Consider the following 23,919-nt stretch of genomic DNA (forward strand, 5'->3'; position numbering starts at 1 on the left):
CTTACTTGTTGCTGCTGAAGCTTTGGTTCCATCTTCACTGACTTCAATTTTTGCTTTTTGCAAGATATGAGAAACATGGAGGTTTTCTGTCCCTGTTTCCAGAAAATAAAACAGTATCAGCATTTGTTTGATAGGCAGGCCACTGGTTGGTTGGGGAAGTAACCTCAAAGCTCAAAGCCATGGCAAATTCCAATTTTTAAAGTGTCAGAAGACGTGACCTCTGACAGTCCTGGTGTTGAAGGCTGCAGACAGCTGTTACTTGTGAATTTCAGTCCCTGCTACGTGAACTGTGATACTCACTTCTGGAGAGGGGCCCAGGCCCTCAAATGATTTAGTGCCTCTATCAATTCAATTCTGATCACTAGAATTATATTTTAAAAATGAAAAGAGCAGAGCTTTAAAAAGGAAGCCCGGTTTTCTGGAAGCAGCAAGGCAACAAGATTACTTTTCAGTTACAGAATGCAGATGCAGAAGGGATTTCAGACAGCATTTACAGATGGGGAAACTGAGGCCTAGAATGTTAAGTAATGTTCCCTGCAATCATATGGCTAGTTAGTGGCAGAGTAAGTCCTGGCTCTTCACAACAGCCACTCATCTCATGGGCATGCTAGTGAGAGAAGAGTGTTGAACAAGAAAAGAGTTTAGATTTTCCTGGAAGGGCCAATGCGTAAATGCAGTTGTGCCTCAGGGACATTCTGGTGAACTCACTTTACTTCTCAGCAAATTCTGACCATTCCAGCAACACCCACGGGGTGTAGCTTTCACAGAGAATGAAAAACTTAATGTCAACTTAAAACTTAAGTTGACATTAGTCTGGATGGGACATAGGTCTGGATGCAAAGGGATAATGTGCTTTTTGTGTCATCTGCTTCTGAACTATCTGCACCAATGACCAGCTCTAATATGACCAAATTGTGACTGAGATGCACATTTATAGGGCCCAAGTCACATGCAGTGTTAAAGAGGACTTCCCAGGAGAATTTGGGGCACCTGGTTCTTCCTGTGAACACCCCCCCATTTAGTATTTCAGCTACCACGAATAACCTTGAAGGGAAAAGTGCAGATGAAAATGGTGCTTCTCAGTCTTTGCTGGGCTGAAGGACTGTGTTAAAATGGATTCTGGTTCAGTGGGTCTAGGTTATACCCAAGATTGTGCATTTCAAACAAGCTCCCGGGTGATGCTAATGCTGCTGGGCTGAAGGCCTGAGTTTGAGTCATGAGGGATTAACGGCTATCAGAATATCCACAGAGCTGCAGGTTCACCAGGGGAGTCATGTTTGTCCCCAGAACAGGTACTAGGTGTTTACTAGCATGCAACTGAAGCTGGTAATGAGCTAATTTCTTACCACTCAAGGTTATTTGCAAACTGGAGTGCAAATAATGTTCAAGCCATGGCTTTTCCTTGGAAAGATTGCTATGTTCTAAATTTAAAGAACAAAGGACTGACCATTCAAACATAACTCTAGAAAAAGGTACATATACTGCTGGCAAATGAAAAGCATGCCTTAATTGCTTTGGCAAAGGAAAGTTTTAATCAGATTCATTTGAATTTATATTGCTTCAGATTAATGAGCATGAAATGCCAAAATACATATCTGGGTATAGTGAATGCCTGCAGTCTTGATTTTTTTTCAAGCAAAAGGAAAAAGTTGGCATTTGAAAACAGAGTGACAATACCTAAGTCAGAGCCAATATTCATAAAAGCAATACATGACATAATCCTTTAGGTAGTCACTGGGGCTTCCCATGAAATGTACGTGCAAAATGTGGGGATGCTGATTTAAATGAAGGTCAAGAGCAATGACTAGATAAAGAAAATGAGGTATATACACACCATGGACTACTACTCAATCATAAAAATGAAATAATATCTTTTGCAGCAACTTGAATGGAGCTGGAGGCCATTTTTCTAAATGAAGTAACTCAAGAATGGAAAACCAAATACTGTATGTTCTTGCTTATAAGTGGGAGATAAGCTATGGGTATGCAAAGGCATACAGAGTGGTATAATGGACTATGGAGACTCAGAAGGAGGAGGGTGGATTGGTTAGGAGCTAAAAATCTATTAATACATATTGGGTACAATGTATACTATTCGGGGGAGGAGTGTACTAAAATCTCAGACTTCATTGCTATATAAACTGATCCATGTAACCAAAAACCACTTGTATCCCAAAAACTATTGAAATAAAAAGATAAAAGAAAAATAAATAATAAATGAAGGTCAATAAATAAACGAAGGTCAATAGCATCATTTGGCAATATATCAAATGAAACCTTCTACAATTTTAGGGCAACACATTCCTAATTCTGATCCTTTTTCTGTGAACAAATCAGTCTCAGTTTGTAACACTTTCTTCAAGTATACAAATACATTTTAAATTGAACATACTTGTTATTTTTGCAAAATTTGCCTTTGATGAATCAAACATGTCGGTAATGCCAAGAACTTTCAGCGGCTCCTTTAAATCTGTTTGTGCTACGGCTGTGAACCTAGCATGAAAGCAGAAATGGAGAAAAAAAATCACAAGGCTATAAATGCTACATGATAGAGTTGGTGCATGTTTACAAACTGATTCTTTTAAAGTTAATATCTGAATACTGATCTGAATTGCATCTTAAATTTGAATTCCAAATTTAAATACCAGATAAGGACAACTTATCTCTCAAACACTTAGCTGGCAAAATGAGTCATACATACTAACGGCAAGAATAGGCGCTCCCCTTGTAATCCCACTTTGAGACGGGCGGATCACGAGGTCAGGAGATCGAGACCATCCTGGCTAACACGGTAAAACCCCGTCTCTACTAAAAATACAAAAAATTAGCCGGGCGCGGTGGCAGGCGCCTGTAGTCCCAGCTACTCAGGAGGCTGAGGCAGGAGAATGGCGTGAACCCAGGAGGTGGAGCTTGCAGTGAGCCGAGATTGCGCCACTGCACTCCAGCCTGGGCGACAGAGCGAGACTCCGCCTCAAAAAAAAAAAAAAAAAAAAAGAATAGGCCCTGCCACCCTCGGGTGTAGTGGGCCCTCTGTTCCAATACTTAGGAAGATCTACAAACATACTTTCTTTTATAATGACGTGGAGGTTGAGTGTTAAGTTCCTAGTACTCTGGAATATCTATCATTCTTCCCCATATCCAACTAAAGTTCCCCATGTCCATCTTGGCTGCTCTAAGACCTGCCATCCTTATTGGGATTGGAGATGGTCAAAAGAGAGGAGAAACATTCCTGATAGTTCATTTTGGGATTCTTTTTTTTGAGACAGATTCTTGCTCTGTGGCCCAGGCCAGAGGACAATGGTGCGATCTTGGCTTACTGCAACCTCTGCCTCCTGGGTTCAAGCAATTCTCCTGCCTCAGCCTCCCAAGTAGCTGGGATTACAGGCACCCACCACCATGCCTGGCTAAATTTTTGTATTTTTAGTAGAGACGGGGTTTTTCCATGTTGGCCAGGCTAGTCTTGAACTCCTGACCTCGTCATCCGCCCTCCTTGGCCTCCCAAAGCGTTGGGATTACACGTGTGAGCCACTATGCCCAGCCCCTTTTGAGATTCTGAAAGTATTTTACTATTAAAACAGGAGCAAAGATTAGGCATAGGTGACATGATATTATATTTGGGTATAATATAGGTTTCCTGAATATTTGTGACCTACCTGGCCTTGGGGATATATGGAGATATATATATGTGTGTGTGTGTGTGTGTGTGTGTGTGTATGTGTTTGTGTATATATGTGTGTGTGTGTGTGTGTAAATGTCAGTTACTATCATCAGAGCATGCTTTACCAGATTTGATCTCATCCTGTGGAAGAGCACCAAGGAAAGGTGGGCAGATTCTCACTACAGATGGGCTATAATGGTAAAGAACCTGTTCTTTACCCATTGAGGCCTACGATGCCACCATCTTATTTATTTATATCAAGCATTGCCTACTTGAAGGCTTATTTTACCAAAAAAAAAAAAAAAAATCTTGAGAGGATTAGTAATACTTATTGTGAATGTCTTACTCCAATTACTTAACTCGGTGACCAAAGAATCAAAAGCTGTTAGAACTCTCCACTACCACCAAGACCTGGGTTGTTAAAAGCTCTGGATGGTGGGAAGGCAGCAATGTTGAAAAGTTCATAGAAAGGGAACAACATTCATTGCTTCTTCACAGTTCTGGACAAAGCATTCTCTGACCTGTTAGAACATGAAGATTCATACAGGATTTGGGGTTACTTTTCCCATGGCTTCAAGTCATAACAGCTCAAATTCCATCTTTGTCTTACTCTTAGGGTATAACAGAAAAACGGGCTGCCTTGGTCTTCATGAACTTCTAGTTAAATAAATAAATAACTAAAATGAAGCTCCTTATGAAAGCACATGGAGTTCTATTAAACTTCACTGTACTTTCATCCATACTATGATGACCCACATGTGTTTTCAGTCTTTTAAATACAATGAGATATGTCAAAAAGCCCCTGCAGTACCATGAACAGCTTATGCTCATGTGGAGGTTTAGAGACCAAGGTTGCCCTCTCTCCTTTCTTATGATCCATATCTTACCATACAGGAAGCACAGGCATTGAATAAAAGCGTTTAGAAAAGCACGGCCTCGTAATCCCACCATGAAATTTCTGCAGAACAGAACAGGCTTCATCATGTGCCATATTTTCGCCTCATGTTGTCTGACGTCCGACATAACACCTGCTGATTGAACAATGCCACTGTTTTCTTTGAGGGGAAGGGGCCACTTACTTGGGCAGGATCACCTGCACCCTCTTGGGCACCATGATACTCATCCAGCTGTCTATGGTCTTGGTACTGATGTGTGGGATGATGGCAGACAGCGGGGTGGAGCTCTCAGTCGGCAGTGCAATCAGCATGCTGATGCTTTCCCCGTGGTAGGGCAGTTCAATGAAGTTGTACCATAAATCATTGGGGGCACTTGTCGACCCTAAAGAAATCAGAAGCAGGTTCAGTGTATCCTTGTTGACTTCTAGAAGTGGGATGAGTGGTTGCTGGTCACCGGGATAGTTTCAGAGAGCAACTCAGTTGGAGAACTCCCCTTTTCCACAAATAGCTTCCTTAGAAGGACAAAGATAAGGACAATTATTTCTTCCTTCCCCGGTGAAGAATTCTTTCTTCAGTCTAGACAGAATGCCTTTGGGAATCACTGAAATCACTTTAATTCTGTTAAGGAGAATTTAAATCATAAAGTGCTTAAAATTCAGTCCTTTGCAAGAAGTTGACCCTTACATGAATAATAGAATACATTCAAGCTGCCTTAGAATCATTCCTTTTTTTTTTAATAAACTGTATTGCATATTTAATTAAGGTACACAATATGATGTTATGGGATACATATAGATAGTAAAATAGTTACTATGGTAAAGCAAATTAACATATCCATTATCTCACATAATTACCCATTTTGCTGTTTTTGGGACAAGAGCAGCTAAAATTTACTCATTAAGCAGGAATCCCAACACGGTGCAATTTTATCACCTATAGTCCTCATTTTGGATAAGCCTACATGTGCATGTGAAGAGAGAGAGGGATAGAGAGCATCCACAGGGCTTACTCTGTGCCAGGCCCATATCAACCCTTCAACAGGCTGAGCATCTATAGCACCTCATGGGGTAGGCATAAGAAGTGCTATTTTGCAATTGAGGAAGCCACCTTTAGAGAAATGAAGTAACCTCCAAAGGATGCACGGCTAAGAAGTGAGGAGCCAGGATAGTCTAATGCCAAGGATTGTCTTCTTCCTACTTCACCACCTTGCCCTATTCACTCTTCACCCATTCCAGTAATCACCATTGGAGTTTTTGATATTTTATGGTACTTCTACTTACTAATGAAAACCCGAGAAGAATAATTTAAACCAGCATTTCTCAAATGTTATTTGGAGAACAGTCTACCTGCAAGATGCTCTATAGACAAAACAGATTCCACATCTTAGGGAGTTCAGCAAACAAGAAGAGAGAAAGCAAGTTTCTTGCACGATTTTCACTGATCTTTTCTTTGGAGATGACGTGCCAATCACTGCCTTTGAGACAGGGAACTTCAATATGCCAGTTCTCCATAGAACAGTGTTGGGAGGGATGGACAGAGGGAGAGATGAAGAGAAAGACACCAAGAGAGGGAAAGAGAGTGTACTTGATGAACACTGAAATATCATAAAAATTGTGAGGTTATTAGAATATATGGCACTACAGGATGACACTACAGTTTTTTTTAGGGAGAAACCTAAGGAAGAAACAACATAGACAACTGGCGGAGGAACTGGGGCTCTCCTGGTCCTAGCACACTGCATTTCCTGCAGGGCTGTTCAGTAACCCAGGTGCAGCCCGCCTCAGCTCCCATGTGCGTGGAACTCTCACCCGAGCCTGGCTTCTGTCTTGCAGCAACCTAAGAATGAAAGAGAGGGCCGGGCGCGGTGGCTCACGCTTGTAATCCCAGCACTTTGGGAGGCCGAGGCGGGCGGATCACGAGGTCAGGAGATCGAGACCACGATGAAACCCCGTCTCTACTAAAAATACAAAAAATTAGCCGGGCGTGGTGGCAGGCGCCTGTAGTCCCAGCTACTCGGAGAGGCTGAGGCAGGAGAATGGCGTGAACCCGGGAGGCGGAGCTTGCAGTGAGCCGAGATTGCGCCACTGCACTCCAGCCTGGGCTACAGAGCGAGACTCGGTCTCAAAAAAAAAAAAAAAAAAAAAAAAAAGAATGAAAGAGAGGATTCTTCATCTTTACTTTTAGCCTGCATAACAAAACGGTCTCAGCAGAAACGGAAAAATCAATGGGAAAGTGAGAAAAAAATCACTTCCTAATGAGCTCTTTAATCCTTGAAGAAAACATTAAGTCTCTATTCTGGCGGAGCTAATTTTCAGAAACTGTGAAATCTGGGAAGTGGTTAATAAGTGATTGCTCCAGGGCATGAAATAAGGACCTGGAGGTGTTAACTGCTTCTAGAAATGTTTACTATTCTGTTAAGAAGGATTGAAGTAATGAATAATGAAAAGTTATGAGCTGGAACGTGTTCGAGGGAGGAGAGAGATCATCTAGCTTCACCAGTTAATCCATCCTTGGCTGGACCCATCATTAACTGATCAATAATTATTAATAACCATGAACCATTCTGCATCCAGTCACCTCTGCTTGATGACTGATTTCCCCCCACTCCTTCTGCGTCTGACCACAGAAGGTGATGACCAATGGTAGCCAGAGTGCATCAGACATACACATGCTTACCTTTATTTGGTGCCTTGAGGAGCTGGGAGATAAAATAACACCTTTTCTGTCTTTCTACCGGGTCACTCAAGTACTGCATCCTTTTATAGAGGACACGTGCCAAGGCCACGAGATCTGAGGTTATAAGACCTGTATTCGAATCCTGCACCTGTAGCACACTAGCTCTGAGACTTTGGCAAGTTCCTTGACTCCAAGTCTTAGTTTCTTTGTCTGTAAAAGCCTATAATAATAGCACCTACTTTACAGAGCTACGAAAATTCAATGGGACAACACATACAAAGTGCTCAGCATAAGCTGGCTCATAGCAAAAACTGCTGTCTTTTGATGTAAGAAGCTTTGTAAAATACCTCACTTCTTGCAATGTGAGATCCCTGCTCACAGTCTAAACACAAAATTGGCCCACCCAGGTAAACTACATGGAATATTATGTAGCTGATAAAAGCACAACTCCCAAGCAGAATGAATCAAGTAAGGAAGGGGACTTGGGAGCCTTGTGTCAGAGCATGGAGCCTCTCATCGTCCCAGAGCTTTTCCCTTTAAAATTCCCTAACACATGCTCTCTATTCTTTAACCTCTGGAAGGCAGACTGAGTATTCTTTAACAAGGGTCATTTCTGCAGTGTATAAAAACATAAGTATAGTATGTTGATTCATTCTGAAAAGGAGCGGAGATGAAAAAGAGAAAATATGGATTTTCTCTTAGATGAATGGTGGTCAACAAAACTTCTAATGGGAGATAATAAGTGAAGAATCAAGCATTAAAAATGTGGAGGAGATTTAGAATTTTCTCTGAGTGGTGTTTTGGGTGACCCAGTTTTTCCAGAAAGCCCCTGAAGTAATCTGATTTCCACTTTAAGTACTACTAGGGAAGACGTAACTAGGATCACTGAAATGTTAAGAACTCACGCTGTAAAATCAAAGAGGGTATCTTAAATATTTAATATCAGGAAACCTTTATAGATGAAAGTCCCTCTAATTACCTTCTACTACAAGTAAATATAGATTTCCTGAGAACTTAAGAAACTTTTTAGACTGTACTTTAGTAGAAATTGAAATGGGTATTTTGGAAAAACAACAGCAAAATGCTCCACCGTGTGCAGTACTCTACATTCTAGGCTGGAGTCCAAAAGGAGTTTGGGGAGAGTAGCTGGGGAAGGAGGGGTGGCGTAAGTAACTGGGTGAGTATTGGTGCCATTTGCTGCTAAGGAACTATGGGTTGAGAACTAAATGGGCAAGGGCAATACATATATTTATTTATTGAGACAGGGTCTTGCTCTGTTCCCCAGGCTGGAAAGCAGTGATGTGATCAGGGCTCACGGCAACCTCAACATCCTGGGCTCAAGTGATCCCCTCACCTCAGACTCCTGAACAGCTGGGACCACAGGTGAGCAACACCATGCCCAGCTAATTTTTAAACATTTTTTTGTAGAGACAGGGTCTCGCTATGTTGCTGAGGTTCATCTTGAACTCCCAGGCTCAAGCGATCCTCCTGCCTCAGCTTCCCAAAGTGCTGGAATTACAGGTGTGTGCCATGGTGCCTTGGCATAAATGAGTTTCATCTATGCAACTAGAATTTAGTAGGCAACCAAGTTAAGACGTAATGTGAGCAGACAGGTATGAGTTAGAAACTCAGGCGAAAAGAAGATGGGAATATAAATTTGTTATTATTTGTGGTTTTTTCCCAAAATAAAGCCTCAAATGTCTAAATTCATAACCATAAAACATTTGTAACAACTATGACTTGGAGATTCCTATTCCATTTCTATTCCTATTCCAGGAAATCACCTTTAGAAATTTACTGATGCAAGTATTGAAAAATTTATGTATAAGAATACTCACTGCAGTGTTATTATAGGAAAAAAGCAGATGGCCTTCCATAGGATATCATGATACATTTGTATTATGGAATATTACGTGGCTGATAAAAGAATCAAGTAAATCCTTATGAATTGGCACAAAAAGTTGTCCACTGTCTAATGAAAGTAGATTATAGAAATTAGAGTACAATCTTATGTATGTAGAAAGTTTCATAGACATATGTTACATATCCCTAGAAAGGTTCTCAAATGATATACTTGATACTTAACAGGGTTTTTTATCCTAGGAAATAGGATTTTAGGGGAAGTTTTACTTTCTGCCATATATATTGTATACTGAGGTATATTGAGGATTTTGCAATGAGTATGAAATATAATTCTACTAAAAATGATTTTAAGGCTTCTTTTTTTCTTAATAGAAACGTTTCTACCCTTGAAGTACTTCTACTTTATGGGGCATAAATCAGAAGGGCTTTCTTCTTCTCTTCTAGTTTTCACTCTCCTTTTGTTATCAAGCAAATATTCTCAGAGCTCTTGATGATATCTTGGGGAAAACAGTCAAGAAGGCAGATAAACGGAATGACAATGTTTTGGCAAAGTGACCCTGAATAGTGAGGTGTGGCTGAGGCCCAGGAAGCAGCCGACAGGTGGCACCCTGGGCCCTGTGAGTTTGGACAGAGCAGCTAGAGCCGGGCCACTCCTATAGGTCAGAGTGAGGAAACAGGCAGAAAATGACGGACGGTCTGTGGAAATGGAAACAAACAGCCACTTGCGGCCACCACAGATGGCGGTACTTTCTTCACAGCCCTATCAAGACAATCCTTCCCTGTCTTATCATGATACACTGGGTTTTGGCCAAAGCAAGAAAACAGGGAATTTATGACACTCTCACGCCCTGCTGCATGGCCCAGAATAGAGTCGCGTCCGGTTCCAGGTTCCTCAGTGAAACCCGATGACAGGCATGGAAAGGAGGGTGAGAAGGGTGAGCTAAGCTGTTTGCCGTGTGTACTTGTGAGGGAATGAGAACAGGAGTGAGCAGGGGACTTTCTTATTCTGGTCCGAATTAGGTACAGATCAGTCAGGGTGGAGAGTAAACAGATAAGACATCAAATTGGGCCATTTAAGCAGAATTTGATGAAGGACCACTTGTAAAGCATAGACAGGATACAGAGAAACATGATGGACAGTACCCTGGACAAGAAACGGTGAGCACCATGGCTGGCCTTGGGATGGGAGGGAGGAAGAGACGGGTGGTGACCCAGAGAGAAAGAGCTCTTGGGCACATCCCCTGGCAGAAGCTGAAACCTTTGGTAGAGGAATGCAGCTGGCCCGTGACTCTGTAAGGGGAAGCTTGGGAAGTTAATACCCTGACCCCTTTCTCCTCTGTCCTTCCTATCGCCTGCCAGCTCCCACCAGCCAACCCAGCAAGAAGAGAGAGGGCAAGGGGGCCCAGAGCAGGGTGGAAGCGGGTAAAGAAGAGAGGCATGAATCAGGGAAAGTGGAGGGAAGATACCAACAGACTGTGGGAGTTCTGTAGGGTTTAAATCTTTGACAATAACAATGTATTTGTGCATTATTTTCTATAAAACACACACGTATATTCCTAGGCAAATCAGTTTCCAAATGAAAAGCTACCCTGACATGTAACTCTCTGCGAATAGCCTGTCTACTCAAGAAATGCATGTTATATTTCTGTAAAAACAAACATTTTTAAATCTTCCATAGGAATGTTAATGGAATCCTTGCATTTTAATCTTGAACTATTAACTTGTTTTTTTTTCAGCAAGAGAAACATACAGTAAATAAGGGCCCCCTCACTTTTTATTTTATTTTTTTATGGACTGTAAAGTGTGTACAAAAGATTGACCTAAAATAAAATCACTTCACTGAAACGTTAACACGGCCACCTGCTCATATCCCAGGCAAAGCGATTTTAGAAGTTCATTTGAGCCTGGCGCGGTGGCTCATGCCTGCAATCCCAGCAGTTTGAGAGGCCAAGGCAGGTGGATCACTTAGGCCCAGGAGTTCAAGACTAGCCTGGGCAACACGGCAAAACCCCATTTGTACAGAAAGTAAAAAAATTAGCTGGCCATGGTGGTGCATGCCTGTGGTCCCAGCTACATGAGAGGCTGAGGTGGGAGGATAGTTTGAGTCCAAGAGGTCAAGGCTGTGGTGAGCCATGTTTGTGCCACTGTAGTCTAGCCTGGGTAACACAGTGAGGCTCTATCTCAAAAAACTTTTTTCAAATTCAGAAATAATTTTTCTGAAATCCTACCATTAATATTTTTTACTGAACATCCTCTGAGACCTATCTCTATAGACGTGTGAATATAAAGAAAATAATTTTACATAAGCGAGATTGACATCTGCTGTTCTATATCTCATTTTCTGAAATCAACCATATATTGCATAATCTTTCCACTTATATAAATCTAAGTCTCATGATCACATACGTTCCACTGTATATTTGTATTTGGCTTCTATTTATTTGTCAGTGTGTGCTTATGTTCAGAGTATAAATTCCCTGGAGCGGGACTGCTGGAACCAGGACCCCGAGGAAGTCCTCGGACCACAGATCCCTGCCACGAACAGTGCTCAGGGGTCCTGCTTCCTCCCCACCAAAGCCACCAAGGGATTTTATCAATCTTTCTAATTTTTGCCAATCTACTAAGTAAAAAAGAAATCCAATTTTTAATTTGGTAATGTAAGACTGCTAATGAGTTGCTGATGACTTCATATGTTTAATGCTCACTTATACTCATTTCATGAATTGTCCTTTCATCTTTAAGTTTTCAACCAAAAAGCCTACTACACACGCCATGCATTAATACTTTTTGTACATAACTTATGCATATATTATGCATATTATGCAATGCATAGTAACCTTTGTACATAACACAGATTTACATGAGCTTTATAAAAATCCTGCCTCTCAGCACCCTGCTCTGTTCCCCAGTTTTTTAAAAGATGAAAAGTTAGATTTGCTCTGGAATTAAGTTAAAGCACTCAAGGGCCTTTCTGCTGCCAGCACATCCTAGAACAGGCCTTGCCAAGCATGAACTCACCACACCGGAACACGGAGAGCTGGGCCAGCATTGGCACTTGATAGGATTTCCCATCGGCTGCCACGAAAGTGCGTTTCTTTGTGTTCTCAGGTTGGAACCGTGATTTCCACAGACCCTTGAAATACACTGCGTTGACGAGGACCAGTCTGGTGAGCACACCATCAATAAGATCTGGGGACAGCAGATTGTCAATCATATCTGTGAAGCCAAAGAACAAACAAGGGAAAAATAACCTCAGGACTGGTGGCTGGCTTGAGGGCAAATGGCAGCTGTCATCAGGTAGAATGAAAAATCAAAGGATTTTTAAGGAATGTTAAAGAGAATCTTCTGAAACTACCCTTTTGTACTTTATAGGTTCCATCTCCCCTACTAAATATTAAAGTTAAAAAGAAGTTAAAAGAGAAACAGAAAAGACTTTAGAAACCCCCAGCTAGGGGTTACAAAACTTTTCATCAAGAAATTCTTTTATTATCAATTCCCTGCAAGTCCAGGCTTTAAAAAACTTACTCATCCAAATAAGCTATATTTGATAATGAATTATTTCTTCTTCTTCTTTTTTTGCCAATAAATGACTGCTAGTAAGGGTTTCTGGTCAGTACAAGATAAGCAATTTTATTTTATTTTGCTCCACTTGGTTTAATTTAATCCCAGTCAAAAATAAACACTTCAGCCTGTATGTTATTAAGGGTAAATGCTTCATTTCTCTGAAGATTTTAGAAACATCAAACATTATTTTGGAATCTCTGGATATCACAAGGCCTCATAACTGCTTAAAGGAAACAAAAAATCAGTGTCTTTGTTTATGGATCAGGCATCAAGCAAGGTGCTAATATTAGAGACAACAGGAGAGAGGATTTTGAATGTTCCCACCATAAAGAAATGAGAAACGTTTGAGGTAACTGAAATGTTAATTACTCTAATTTGATCATTACACATTGTATACATGTATCAAAGCATTACCACTGTACCCCATATATGTACAATTATTATGGGTCAATGAAAAATAAATAAAGCCCAGGCACAGTGGCTTATGCCTGTAATCCCAGCACTTTGGGAGGCCGAGGAGGGAGGATCACTTGAGGCTAGGAGTTTGAGACCAGCCTGGGAAACATAGCTAGACCCTATCTCTACAAAAAATAAAAATTAAAAACCTATTAGCCAGCTGGGTATAGTGGCATGAACCTGTAATCTCAGCTACTTGGGAGGTTGAGGTGGGAGGGTCACCTGAGCCCAAGAGTTCGAGGCTGAGTTGAGCTATGATTGCACCACTGCACTCCAGTCTGGGTGTCAGAATGAGACCCTGTCTCTAAAAAAAAAAAGATAAAATAAAATAAAATAAATCTTTAAAAAGACAGAAAAAATTAAGGTCTGTCCTAGAACTCCTAATTTTGAAGGAAAATGCTCTTTACAAGACGTTGGGAATGGTCCATCTTACTTGTGTCAGGAGTGAAGGAATGAACACAACTCTTCTCATCTTAGGATGCTTCCAAAATGCTACCCGTGGCTGAAAGAGCCTTCCAAAATGCTGTCTGTGGCTGAAGGTTTGGTCTTCCAGTTAGCTTCCTTTTATTACACAGTTATCATACAGTTAGCTTCACAATTATTCTGAGGTCTTCGAAGGTTCAGTTCTGTGTGTGTCTGTATGTATGCGTGTTTTTAAATAGGGATCATTAATGCCCAAAGCTATTAAAACTTAGTTCACTGCATTATGAGCTCAAATATATATGTGTGTGTGTGTGTGTGTGTGTATGTGTATAAATACATAATATAAATACAAGTTATACTACTTTAAATGGTGAGAGTAAAACCAACAGCTTTTGAAGAAGCGAGAATATCTAATTCAGGGGTGAGAGCATTAAGTCCTTTTAAATGAAACTCAAGAGGATGCTGATGTACAATAAACAAGTGTTTACATAAATCATGATAAATAAACACTGAAGTTTCCCACGGTGTGCTGCTAAGACAGTTCCATCACCACTCACTACTTCCACAAGGGGGCACCAACGCCACCTTAAGCCAGGACAAGGAAGGAAAATACCTAAGCCATAAACAGCCATCATTCAACTCAACACAAAGCTGGCCGCAAACAGACTGTCCTGTGGGAGTGAAGTTAGAACTTTATGCCATCCCACTAGCAAGCTCATAATTGACTTCCTAATAGTGAATGTTGTTTCTTGCCTCTGCTGGGAACATTACCCAGTTCAATTCCTACTTGCCTTTAAGATTCTCTGATCATCCTCGCCACCTCCTAAGAGATGCCTCTGCTCTCGATTTCTGTAAAGCCCAATGCCTGGCCCCACCATGACACCTGCAGTATTTTATTCTAGCCAATTTTAATGTGTCTGTCTCCCTCAACTACACTGAGACCTGCATGAGACTCTGCCATTCACTTTTTGCTTACTCCTAGCACTACATTGAGCATACAAGCAGTGCTCAGTAAGTGTCTGAAGAAATGTCCTTAGCCCCTTTTTACAGAGACAAATAATGCCTCCAATTGCCCCTGGGAGGACTAAGATATAATAAGGGGACATGAAGAAATAAAAAGAAAATGCATATTTAGAGGCAAAGAGGCACAAAACCTGCCATCAGTAACTGTCACAGATATGCATCTATCATCCATCCATCCATCCATCCGTCTGTCCGTCCATCCTTGGATACCTACCACGTGCCTGGTACTCTCTTAAATAAGAAACCAAGAAGGAAATCTGGCTTCAAAAACGATGAATTAGAGAGAGGTGCAGGCTGACATAAAATAACTTGGAAAAGTATACAGCTGCAATTTTAATAAATATCTGGAAGTGGAATTACTCAAGGTTATGGAGGGCTAAGAAGAAGGTGACCTGACCTAGTCGGTGAGGTCTGAGATGGATGGGACCTCAGATTATGGCTATAAAAATAGCTCACACTGGTTGAACATTACTAAGTGCAGGGTCCTTTGCTAAATGCTTTATATGTATTACTCATATCCTTACACCAGCCTTAATGTTGTTAGAATTATTCGAATAGGTATCACTATTGCATCTCTCCATTTTACAGATGAGAATGCTGATGCACAGGAAGGTTAAATAACTTGCCCAAGATTATACAGGTAGTATGTGGCAGAACCGAGATTCAAACTCAGAATGTGTGCTTTTAATGTTCATGCCTGCCACTCATGGTATGGTACAGAAATGAGTCAGCCTGAACCAGGGAAGAGGGAGAGAAAGCACTACAGGCAGCAGGAGTGTATGTGTGGGGTTCTCCAACAGGAGACAGGATGGTGAGTAAGGGGACTGGGAAGAGGCCTGTGTGGCTGGAACACAGAGTACAAGGATGAGTGAGGCTGCAGAGGCCAACAGGCCAGACCCATCCCTGATGTCCTGCAAAAGGCCTGCGCGTTGGGCTCTCCCACTCTCTGTAGGGAAGGAACTATCATTTCCGTGAGACAGACCCAGCAATCTTCTGGACACACACAATTGAGCTCCAAGTCGCTTCTGAGCTCTACCATGTGGTCATGTACCTTTCAGTGGGGGCAGTTCACCCCCAGGTAAAGGCAGTTTGGAAATCGGCAGGGATGTTTTTAACTGAGTGGGCAGTGGCCAGAAATGCTATCTGTCCTGCAATGTTCAAAACAGTCCCACCCAATGAAGAATTGTGCTGCTTCTCCCATGGCTTTTAAATACCCCACCAGATCTCCGCGTTGGTAGGACACCTACTTATAATTATCTGAACCCAGAACCTCGTTCTTTTTTGTGTGTAAACACAGGGTGTTTTGGGTTTTTTGTTTTGTTTTACATCCTTTTCATGTATGCTGAATTTGCCAGGAATGTGACTCCCATGCAAATCAAGCAGAACCTGTGCTTTGTTTTGTTCAGAAATTTATCAAGAGTTTTGCACCGTTTCAGAAAAAATTGCATCAGCAATAGTTAACACAGCTCAAGTTTATGAGTCACCAGTACAACATGCCTGTCTCTGTCTGCTTTTGTAGCTGTCAATTCACAATTATTCTGAGACTCTGACTACTTTATTATGTATTTGAGTGTAGTTTTACCCAAGGGTTTACCTATTGAACTATATATAATACATTTCTTTTGTTTTCCTTTGTATTACAGTTTGGCACTGTCTCAAATTTTTAAAAATTTGTGTATGTGCATAGAGTAATATGATGTATGAATTTCATTTCAGAATAGTAAAGAGAGTATTTAAAATATTTGTTACAAACGGAAGAGTTGGGGCTGACAGGGCTGCAAAGCGCTGCAGGAGTCTCCATGCTTCTTCCCAGCACACGTGGGGGTTTTCTCCGGGTGCTCTGAAGACTGTCACATGGTCTAACTAATGTGGTTTAATATTGCCATTCTACAGATCAAGGCAGCGGCTAAGAGGACAAAATGACATGTCATAGTCACATAGCCTCCAGCCACAGAGTCGGGACCAAGAACCAGTCCTGAGGGCGTCTGCTTCCGACCACTCTTCGCAAGCCTGCAGATGCCACACACCTGGAAACTCCACTGAACACCCTCATGTGTGCTGGCCTCCCGATGGTTTATGGTTTTAGGAAGGGCGCCCAGACTGCATGGTCCAGGCCCCACTGAGAAGGGACGCCACGAATTTACCCAAGTCACCTGGGGTCTCCTCCACCCTCCCTGAGCCTTCTTTGTCCACCTCTTCACTAGTTCTCCTAATGGGTCTCTAACATTTGGGTGTATAAGAATGGTGATGGGAGGCAGAGGCAGACTGGGAGTTGCCAGCCACTCCCTCGGCGATTCCAGTGCGGTGGGCTGGGCTCCAGGGATCTGCCTTCTCAACACACAGCCCAGATAATTCTGACGCAGGGACACCAGTAACCACACTTTTAAGAAACATACCCTGAAAGGCCACAGTTTCCCTAGGTTTTGTCTTTGGGCTTCTTCTTCCTATTGACTCTCTCCCTTCTATGAAAAAAGGCTCTATGGCCAGGCACAGGGGCTCATGCCTGTAATCCCAGCACTCTGGGAGGCTGAGGTGAGAGGACGGCTTGAACCCAAGAGTTTGAGACCAGCATGGGCAACACAGTGAGACCCCATCTCTTCAAAAAATAAAAACATTAGCCAGGCATGGTGATGCACACCTGTAGTTCCAGCTACTAGAAAGGCTGAGGTGGGAGGATTACTTGAGCCCAGGAGGTTGAGGCTGCAATGAGCTATGATTGCACCATTGCGCTCTAGCCTAAGAGATAGAGCGAGACCCTGTCTCCAAAAAAGAAAAAGGAAAAAAAAAAATGAAAAAAGGGTCCCAAATCTGTACTCCCAGCCTTCACATTCTCCTGTTGTTCCAGACCTACAGCTCCTCCTGCATGTTTCCACCTGGACCTCCAGGTTACAAATTAAGGGTTTTTTGTTTGCTTGTTTTTGTTGTTGTTTTCGACAGAGTCTCATTCTGTCGCCCAGGCTGGAGTGCAGGGGCGCGATCTCGGCTCATTGCAATCTCTGCCTCCCAGGTTCAAGTGATTCTCCTGCCTCAGCCTCCCAAGTAGCTGGGATTACAGGTGCCCGCCACCATGTCTGGATAATTTTTGTATTTTTAGTAGAGTTGGGATAAACCATGTTGGCCAGGCTGGTCTCGAACTCCTGACCTCAGGTGATCCACCCACCTTGGCCTCCCAAAGTACTGGGATTACAGGTGTGAGCCACTGCACCTGGCCTACAAATTAAGTTTTAAAACACCAACATTAGACTCTCCTTTATTTAATGGGAGAAGAGACACCTACAAATGAGTAATCATTTTGAGATGAGGAAAGGGCTGTAATGGGGGGGTGTGTAAAAGTTGTAATTGTGTGCCAATCATAATGGACAACAGGGTACCTATGTCTTTGGCAATGGCAGAAGCAAGAGGCCTGGAAGGCAAAGAGATCAATCAATCTGGAAGGAAGAGGAGGACATTCCAGGTAAAGGGAGAGGCAGATGCAAAAGTAGGAAGGAATGAGCAAGAAAACCTTCAAAATCAACAAGAGCCTGGGGGCAAGGACGCTAGAGAGCAGATATGGCAAGGAGAGGAGACAGTGGAGGGGCTGGATTCTGTTCTGTTGCCCAAACAACAGGAGAAACACCTCCCAGGAACACGGTGAGCAATGGCAGATTGAAGGGGAAAGAGGGAGACTGAATAGAGCTTCCTTGGTCCAGGAGTTTCTCAACTGACAGGCCATTGAATTGGACTTGCAGACACCACTTTGAACCCTGGAGTCTAACTCGTGCTTTCATTCACAAACTATGCAATCATACGACATACTGTGGCCACTCACCCCTGGTTTCGTTTTTAACCCATGCATTGATGGAATCACAGGCAGAGGCTGGATCCTCAAAGTTCACATTCCGGACCTCGCACTGGAACACATCTTTGTTCCTTGTAACAAAAGGCACTTCAATTTCAGAGGCATTCTTAACAAACACGGCGTTAGCTACTGTCACAATGTCTTTATTCTTCTTAGAGACGATGGCCTTGTTGATCTTCTTTAATATTTTACCAACACCTAAAAGAGAAATCAGAATATACAGCAATATTTCCATAAGAATCTAGAAAAGTTTTTAAAATCTTTTATATTGCAGCAAGTAAGAATAGTATAGGCCAGGTGCAGTGGCTCACACCTGTAATCCCAGCAATTTGAGAGGCTGCGGTGGGTGGATTGCTTGAGCTCAGGAGTTTAAGACCAACCTGGGTAATATGACAAAACCCTGTCTCTACCAAAAATACAAAATTAACTGGGTGTGGTGGCACGACTGTGATACCAACTACTTGAGGAGGCTGAGGTGGGAGGATTGCTGGAGCCTGGGAAGTCGAGGCTGCTTGTAAGCCACGATCACGCCCCTGCATACAGCCTGGATGACTAAGCAAGACCCTGTCTCAAAAATAAAAATAAAAGAACAGTACAAACAGGATAGCTATGAGTAGCAAGAAACTAAGTCTTCTGTTCTCTCAGGGGCCTATTTCTTAAGAAAAGCAGGGAGTGGGATTAAAGTCTAACAACTGAAGCTCTCAAAAATCAGCTGTGCTTCTGCATCAAAACAGGGATATTCAAGGTGTTCTTGCCACCTTCCCAATGCAGACCTCATTCTCTTGGTAGCCTTTCTGGGCACCAGGTCAATATGAATGCTGGCACAGTCCTCAGTTCTATAGCCAAGGGGGAATAAATCAAAGGGAACTTCCTAATGCTTTCTCTCTTGTCTAACATTATTAAGTGCTACTTCCTTTCTTGCCAAAGGTTTAACAATGTAATTTTTTTTCTATTTTGGAAAAAGATGAATAAAATAAGCATTAGAAAGACTATAAAAAATTACCATGTGCCACCATCCAGAACAATGTGGTTTTTACTTGGTATCAGGCTCAAAGAGTAAGGAGACTAATTTTATGGCAATGTAAGCTTTATTTTACATGAGCCATTCATACATGCTCCATTTAGTTTGAGAGGGTGAAAAAGAGGCAAATAAGTTAAAAGGATGAAATGTGTTTCTACGGAGAGCTCAAATTACAGATCCTTCTTCATCGCTTGGGGTCTCTTCAAAATGACACTGTCCTAAAACATCCTGCCAGAGTCACCTTGATGGTCCCCTAAAGAGCCGATTTGTCACTCTGAATGTGCGTCCTCTTCAGACCCTTTACACAGGGCGGGGCAGTCTTCTCAGGGCCCACAAAGAGGGGCGTGTGTAGGGCTTTACAACCTGCATGGCCCTCTCTTAGATGCCCATGACCACACCTTACAATTGTTCTGTGGTGCAGGCCCATTTTACAAGTAAGAAAACGGCCGGCTTTGGAGGCTGAAAGACACTTCCAAGGCCAATTGCCAGCTCCTGGCCCTTTTGGGGTAGGAGTGAGGCAGTGGTGGATGGCCAACAGGCCAATATTGTTAGAACTTCAGAAATAATGGCTTAAAATCAGTGTGGCTCAGCATTAAAACAAACAACAAAAGTCCAGTTGCTATTTTGGAATTGTCTCAGCCAACACAGCCTGGATCACACTAGGAAAGGTCATAAATTTTAGCAGTGATCCGCCATGAAGTTATAAATCACCAGGAGTTTTCTGAACTTCCAAGCAAGGGGCAGAAGAGTGTGTTCCAAGTATTTAGTCCTTCCATGCTTCCAACAGGTGAACAAACTGCAAACTCATACAGAAGTGTAATGCTGCATCAACAGGGCAGTGAGATTAGGCATTTGGTGCTGGCAGCCCTGGAGGCCACGCTGAGCAGTCGGAGGTGGGTGCAGAGCGAGGCACTGAAGGACACAAATCACCACCTCACTGATCTTACTCTCCAGCTAACGATGCCAGTGCAGTGAAGATTCTCAGAACTTTCGGGCCAGCCTGGGTGGAAGAACACGGGCAGGAAGACTCCCTTTTTCCCAATGAAGTGAGCAGACCTAGATGTGAATGTGACTTTTGCAAGGTCACAGAGGGTGTTGGTGGCCAGGAAGAGCCGGGGAGCCAGTCCTGCTCCCCTGCACGCTGCACTTATGGAGACAGCAGGCGGGGCACGGATCTGGGCAAGACCCCTCAGCTGAAGTAAAACAGTGCCAGAGGATGAAGCTCATGCAGTTAAATGGGTCATTTAAGAAAGGTTTTTCTTTAAATCAAACTAAACCTTTTTCATTGGGCCTTACTTCAAAACAATTTTTTAGCTTGCTCTCTCTCTGTACGTATCTATCTATGTATCTATGTATTTTTTAAGCTCTGGGATACATGTGCAGAACGTGCAGGTTTGTTACATAGGTACACATGTGTCGTGGTGGTTTGCTGCACCTATCAACCTGTCATCTAGGTGTTAAGCCCCGCACGCATTAGGTATTTGTCCTAATGCTTTCCCTCCCCTTGCCCCCCACCCCTTGACAGGCCCCAGTGTGTGATGTTCCCCTCCCTGTGTCCATGTGTTCTCATTGTTCAACTTCCACTTATGAGTGAGAACATGCTGTGTTTGGTTTTCTGTTCCTGTGTTTGCTGAGAATGATGGTTTCCAGCTTCATCCATGTCCCTGCAAGGACATGAACTCACTCTTTTTTATGGCAGCATAGTATTCCACAGTGTATATGTGCCACATTTTCTTTATCCAGTCTCTCATTGATGGGCATTTGGGTTGGTTCCAAGTCTTTGTTTAGCTTTGTATTTTGAAATAATTATAGATTTATAGGAAGTGGCAAAACAATATGCAAGGAAGTCCCACGTGCCTTTCACCCAGTCTTCCCAATGGTACCGTCGTTGCATCAGGAAATTTCCATCAGGTCAGTCCACACAGTGCATTCAGATTTCACTCATTTTCCATACACTCCTGTTGTGGGCTTGGGGAGGGGGGTCTGTGCGACTTTATCATCTGTGCAGATTTGTGTGGCCACCACCACAATCAAGACCCAGGATGGCTCCATCACTACAAAGCCCCTGGGCCCCCCATAGCCACCCCTTCCCAGCTCCTCTCACATGCTTTACAAACACATCAATCCTGGGCGCCATGGAGGTGGTAAGCTGGGAAGTGTCCCCCTCGCTGGAATGAGGGCTGGAGCCCTGGGAAAGGAGACCTAGTGGCAGACCCCAAGCTCCAAAAGTACAAAAAAGGGACCAGAGTCTAGTTCTCCTAACTGCCAGCACCACAGTGTTTGTTCTTTAGAAGAGACTGACCCCAAGCCCCAAGTGGCACCAGCAAAACCCCTTCTGGCTACTCTGCTTCTTGGGGTTGTCAGCAAAAACCAAGCCATAAACCCTCCTGTCACAAGACTCTCAGGTAAAGGCCCCGCCAGTGAGCAATCGTGCACACGCACCATTTACGCCGTATCTCATCACCATGGCGAGCTGCTTCTTGGTCCTGCCGTCCGCCCCCAGCTGAAGCATCCCCAGGACCGACGCAATCCCATGGGGAGAGATCACGATGTTGTCATGAGGCCTCGACTTCACAATCTGATTGAAAACCTGGATCCCCGTGTTGGAGCCTAGTTCCTCGAGAGCCAGAGGATTGAAGTGAGAGCAGATGGAAGGCAGCGTCACAGAGGCCAAGAGGAAGAGGGGGAGATGCCAGTTCATGGTTCCTTCCGCCAAGGACGACCTGAAAAAGTAAGTTAAAAAATATTTAAATTATATTTAAATGGGTACTTTACTACTTTTTTTTGTTTCTTTTTTTTTTTTCCCAGATGGAGACTCGTTCTTTCGCCCAGGCTGGAGTGCAGCAGTGCCATCTCAGCTCACTGAAACCTCTGCCTCCCGGGTTCAAGCAATTCTCCTGCCTCAGCCCCCTGAGTAGCTGGAATTACAGGCTTGCACCATCATACACGGCTAATTTTTGTATTTTTAGTAGAGATGAGATTTCACCATGTTGGCCAGGCTGGTCTCAAACTCCTGACCTCAAGTGATCTGCCTGACTCAGCCTCCCAAAGTGCTGGGATTACAGGTGTGAGCCACTGTACCTGGCCTGGGAGGCCATTTTGTACACACCTAGGTATGCTTGACTGTACTCAGCATAATTGAATGCCATGTGAATACATTTAAGACAGAACAGTGTAATTAAATCAGTTTTCAAAACACACCCCGGGGAGGTGGGGAAGGAAAGGAAGCAAACTTCCATCTCTTGGGTCCTTACAATGTGCCAGGTCCTATACTAATCATTATTTAATTCTCAGTTATTTTATTTTTATTTATTTATCTTTTTTGAAACAGAGTCTCACTCTGCTGCCCAGGCTGGAGTGCAATGGCGCAATCTCGGCTCACTGCAACCTCCGCCTCCCAGGTTCAAGTGATTCTCACGTCTCAGCTTCCTGAGTATCTGGGATTCTGGGATTACAAGTGTGTGCCAACTTGTCTGGCAATTTTTTTTTTTTTTTTTTTTTTTTAGTAGAAATGAAGTTTCACTGTGTTTGCCAGGCTGGTCTCGAATGTCTGGCCTCAAGTGATTCGGCCTCTCAAAGTGCTGGGATTACAGGCGTGAGCCACCATGCTCGGCCTAATCATTATTTAATTCTCATTAGTGCCCTTCATCCAATTAAGCCAATATTTACTGAGGGTCCACTGGGTATCAGGTCCTTTTCTAAGTGCAAGGCATGTGACGTAACCAAATGAACAAGACTCCCACCCTCACTGAGCTTACAGTCTAGAAGGGAGACAGAACAAGCCAGCAAGCAATAAAACATTTTCAGAAAAGGATAAAGAGCACAATAATAAAATAAGGAATGCGAGTGGATAAGGGCTGGCGGGGTGGAGGGGGTGGTCATTAGATAGGGTGATCAGGGAGCCATCGCTATGGCAGGAACATGGGTGACGAGGCCTGAATGGGAGAAGGAGCCAGTCACACTCCGATGGGTAAACAGTACACTGGGCAGAGGGAGAGCAGGGCCGAGGCCCTGACGTGGGAATCAACTTGGTGTATTAGAGGCCAGTGTGGATGTGAAGTCAAGGTCGTAAAGAAGGGAGACAGGTGGGCGAAGCCGAAGGAGAGTTCAGATCTGGTAAGGTCCTGTAGAGCCTGGAAAGGCACAGGGATTTCATTCCAGGGGTCACAAGAAACCCCTGGAGGATTTCAAACAAGGGAGTGAATCCCTCGGGTTGCTCTGATTATCTTATAACCACATGTGCTTGATTCTTTTACCATAAGCACACTGCTTTTAAAATTAAAGAATTATTAATTAAAATAAACAAGTGACTGCTTTAAAGTTACAACAGGGTAGGACAATTGGTAAATTCATCAATTTTGAGGATGGTGTTGCTTACACGGATGTTCTCAACTACAGTGATTGGTTTTTTGTTTTTTTTTTGAGACAGAGTCTCGCTCTGTCTCCCAGGCTGGAGTGCAGTGGCGCAATCTCGGCTCACTGCAAGCTCCGCCTCCCGGGT

The 23,919-nt window shown here is 43.1% G+C and overlaps 1 protein-coding gene across 3 annotated transcripts in view; it reads right to left on the minus strand.

The window, feature by feature from the left end:
* The window catches only part of SERPINE2 (serpin family E member 2), a 63,716-nt gene that overhangs the window by 5,131 nt on the left and 34,666 nt on the right, over positions 1 to 23,919 (minus strand). For all 3 annotated transcript variants that reach the window (XM_030802792.1, XM_030802791.1, XM_030802793.1), the window contains exons 2-7: positions 21,861 to 22,141; positions 18,368 to 18,595; positions 12,112 to 12,309; positions 4,738 to 4,936; positions 2,393 to 2,493; positions 6 to 92 (exon numbers count right to left, since the gene is read on the minus strand). In XM_030802792.1, coding sequence (XP_030658652.1) covers positions 6 to 92; positions 2,393 to 2,493; positions 4,738 to 4,936; positions 12,112 to 12,309; positions 18,368 to 18,595; positions 21,861 to 22,119 — 1,072 coding nt within the window. In that variant the 5' untranslated portion in view covers positions 22,120 to 22,141. The remainder of the gene's footprint in view (positions 1 to 5; positions 93 to 2,392; positions 2,494 to 4,737; positions 4,937 to 12,111; positions 12,310 to 18,367; positions 18,596 to 21,860; positions 22,142 to 23,919) is intronic.

The sequence above is a fragment of the Nomascus leucogenys genome, chromosome 22a (genome assembly GCF_006542625.1).
Source record: "Nomascus leucogenys isolate Asia chromosome 22a, Asia_NLE_v1, whole genome shotgun sequence".
Classification (NCBI taxonomy): domain Eukaryota; kingdom Metazoa; phylum Chordata; class Mammalia; order Primates; family Hylobatidae; genus Nomascus; species Nomascus leucogenys.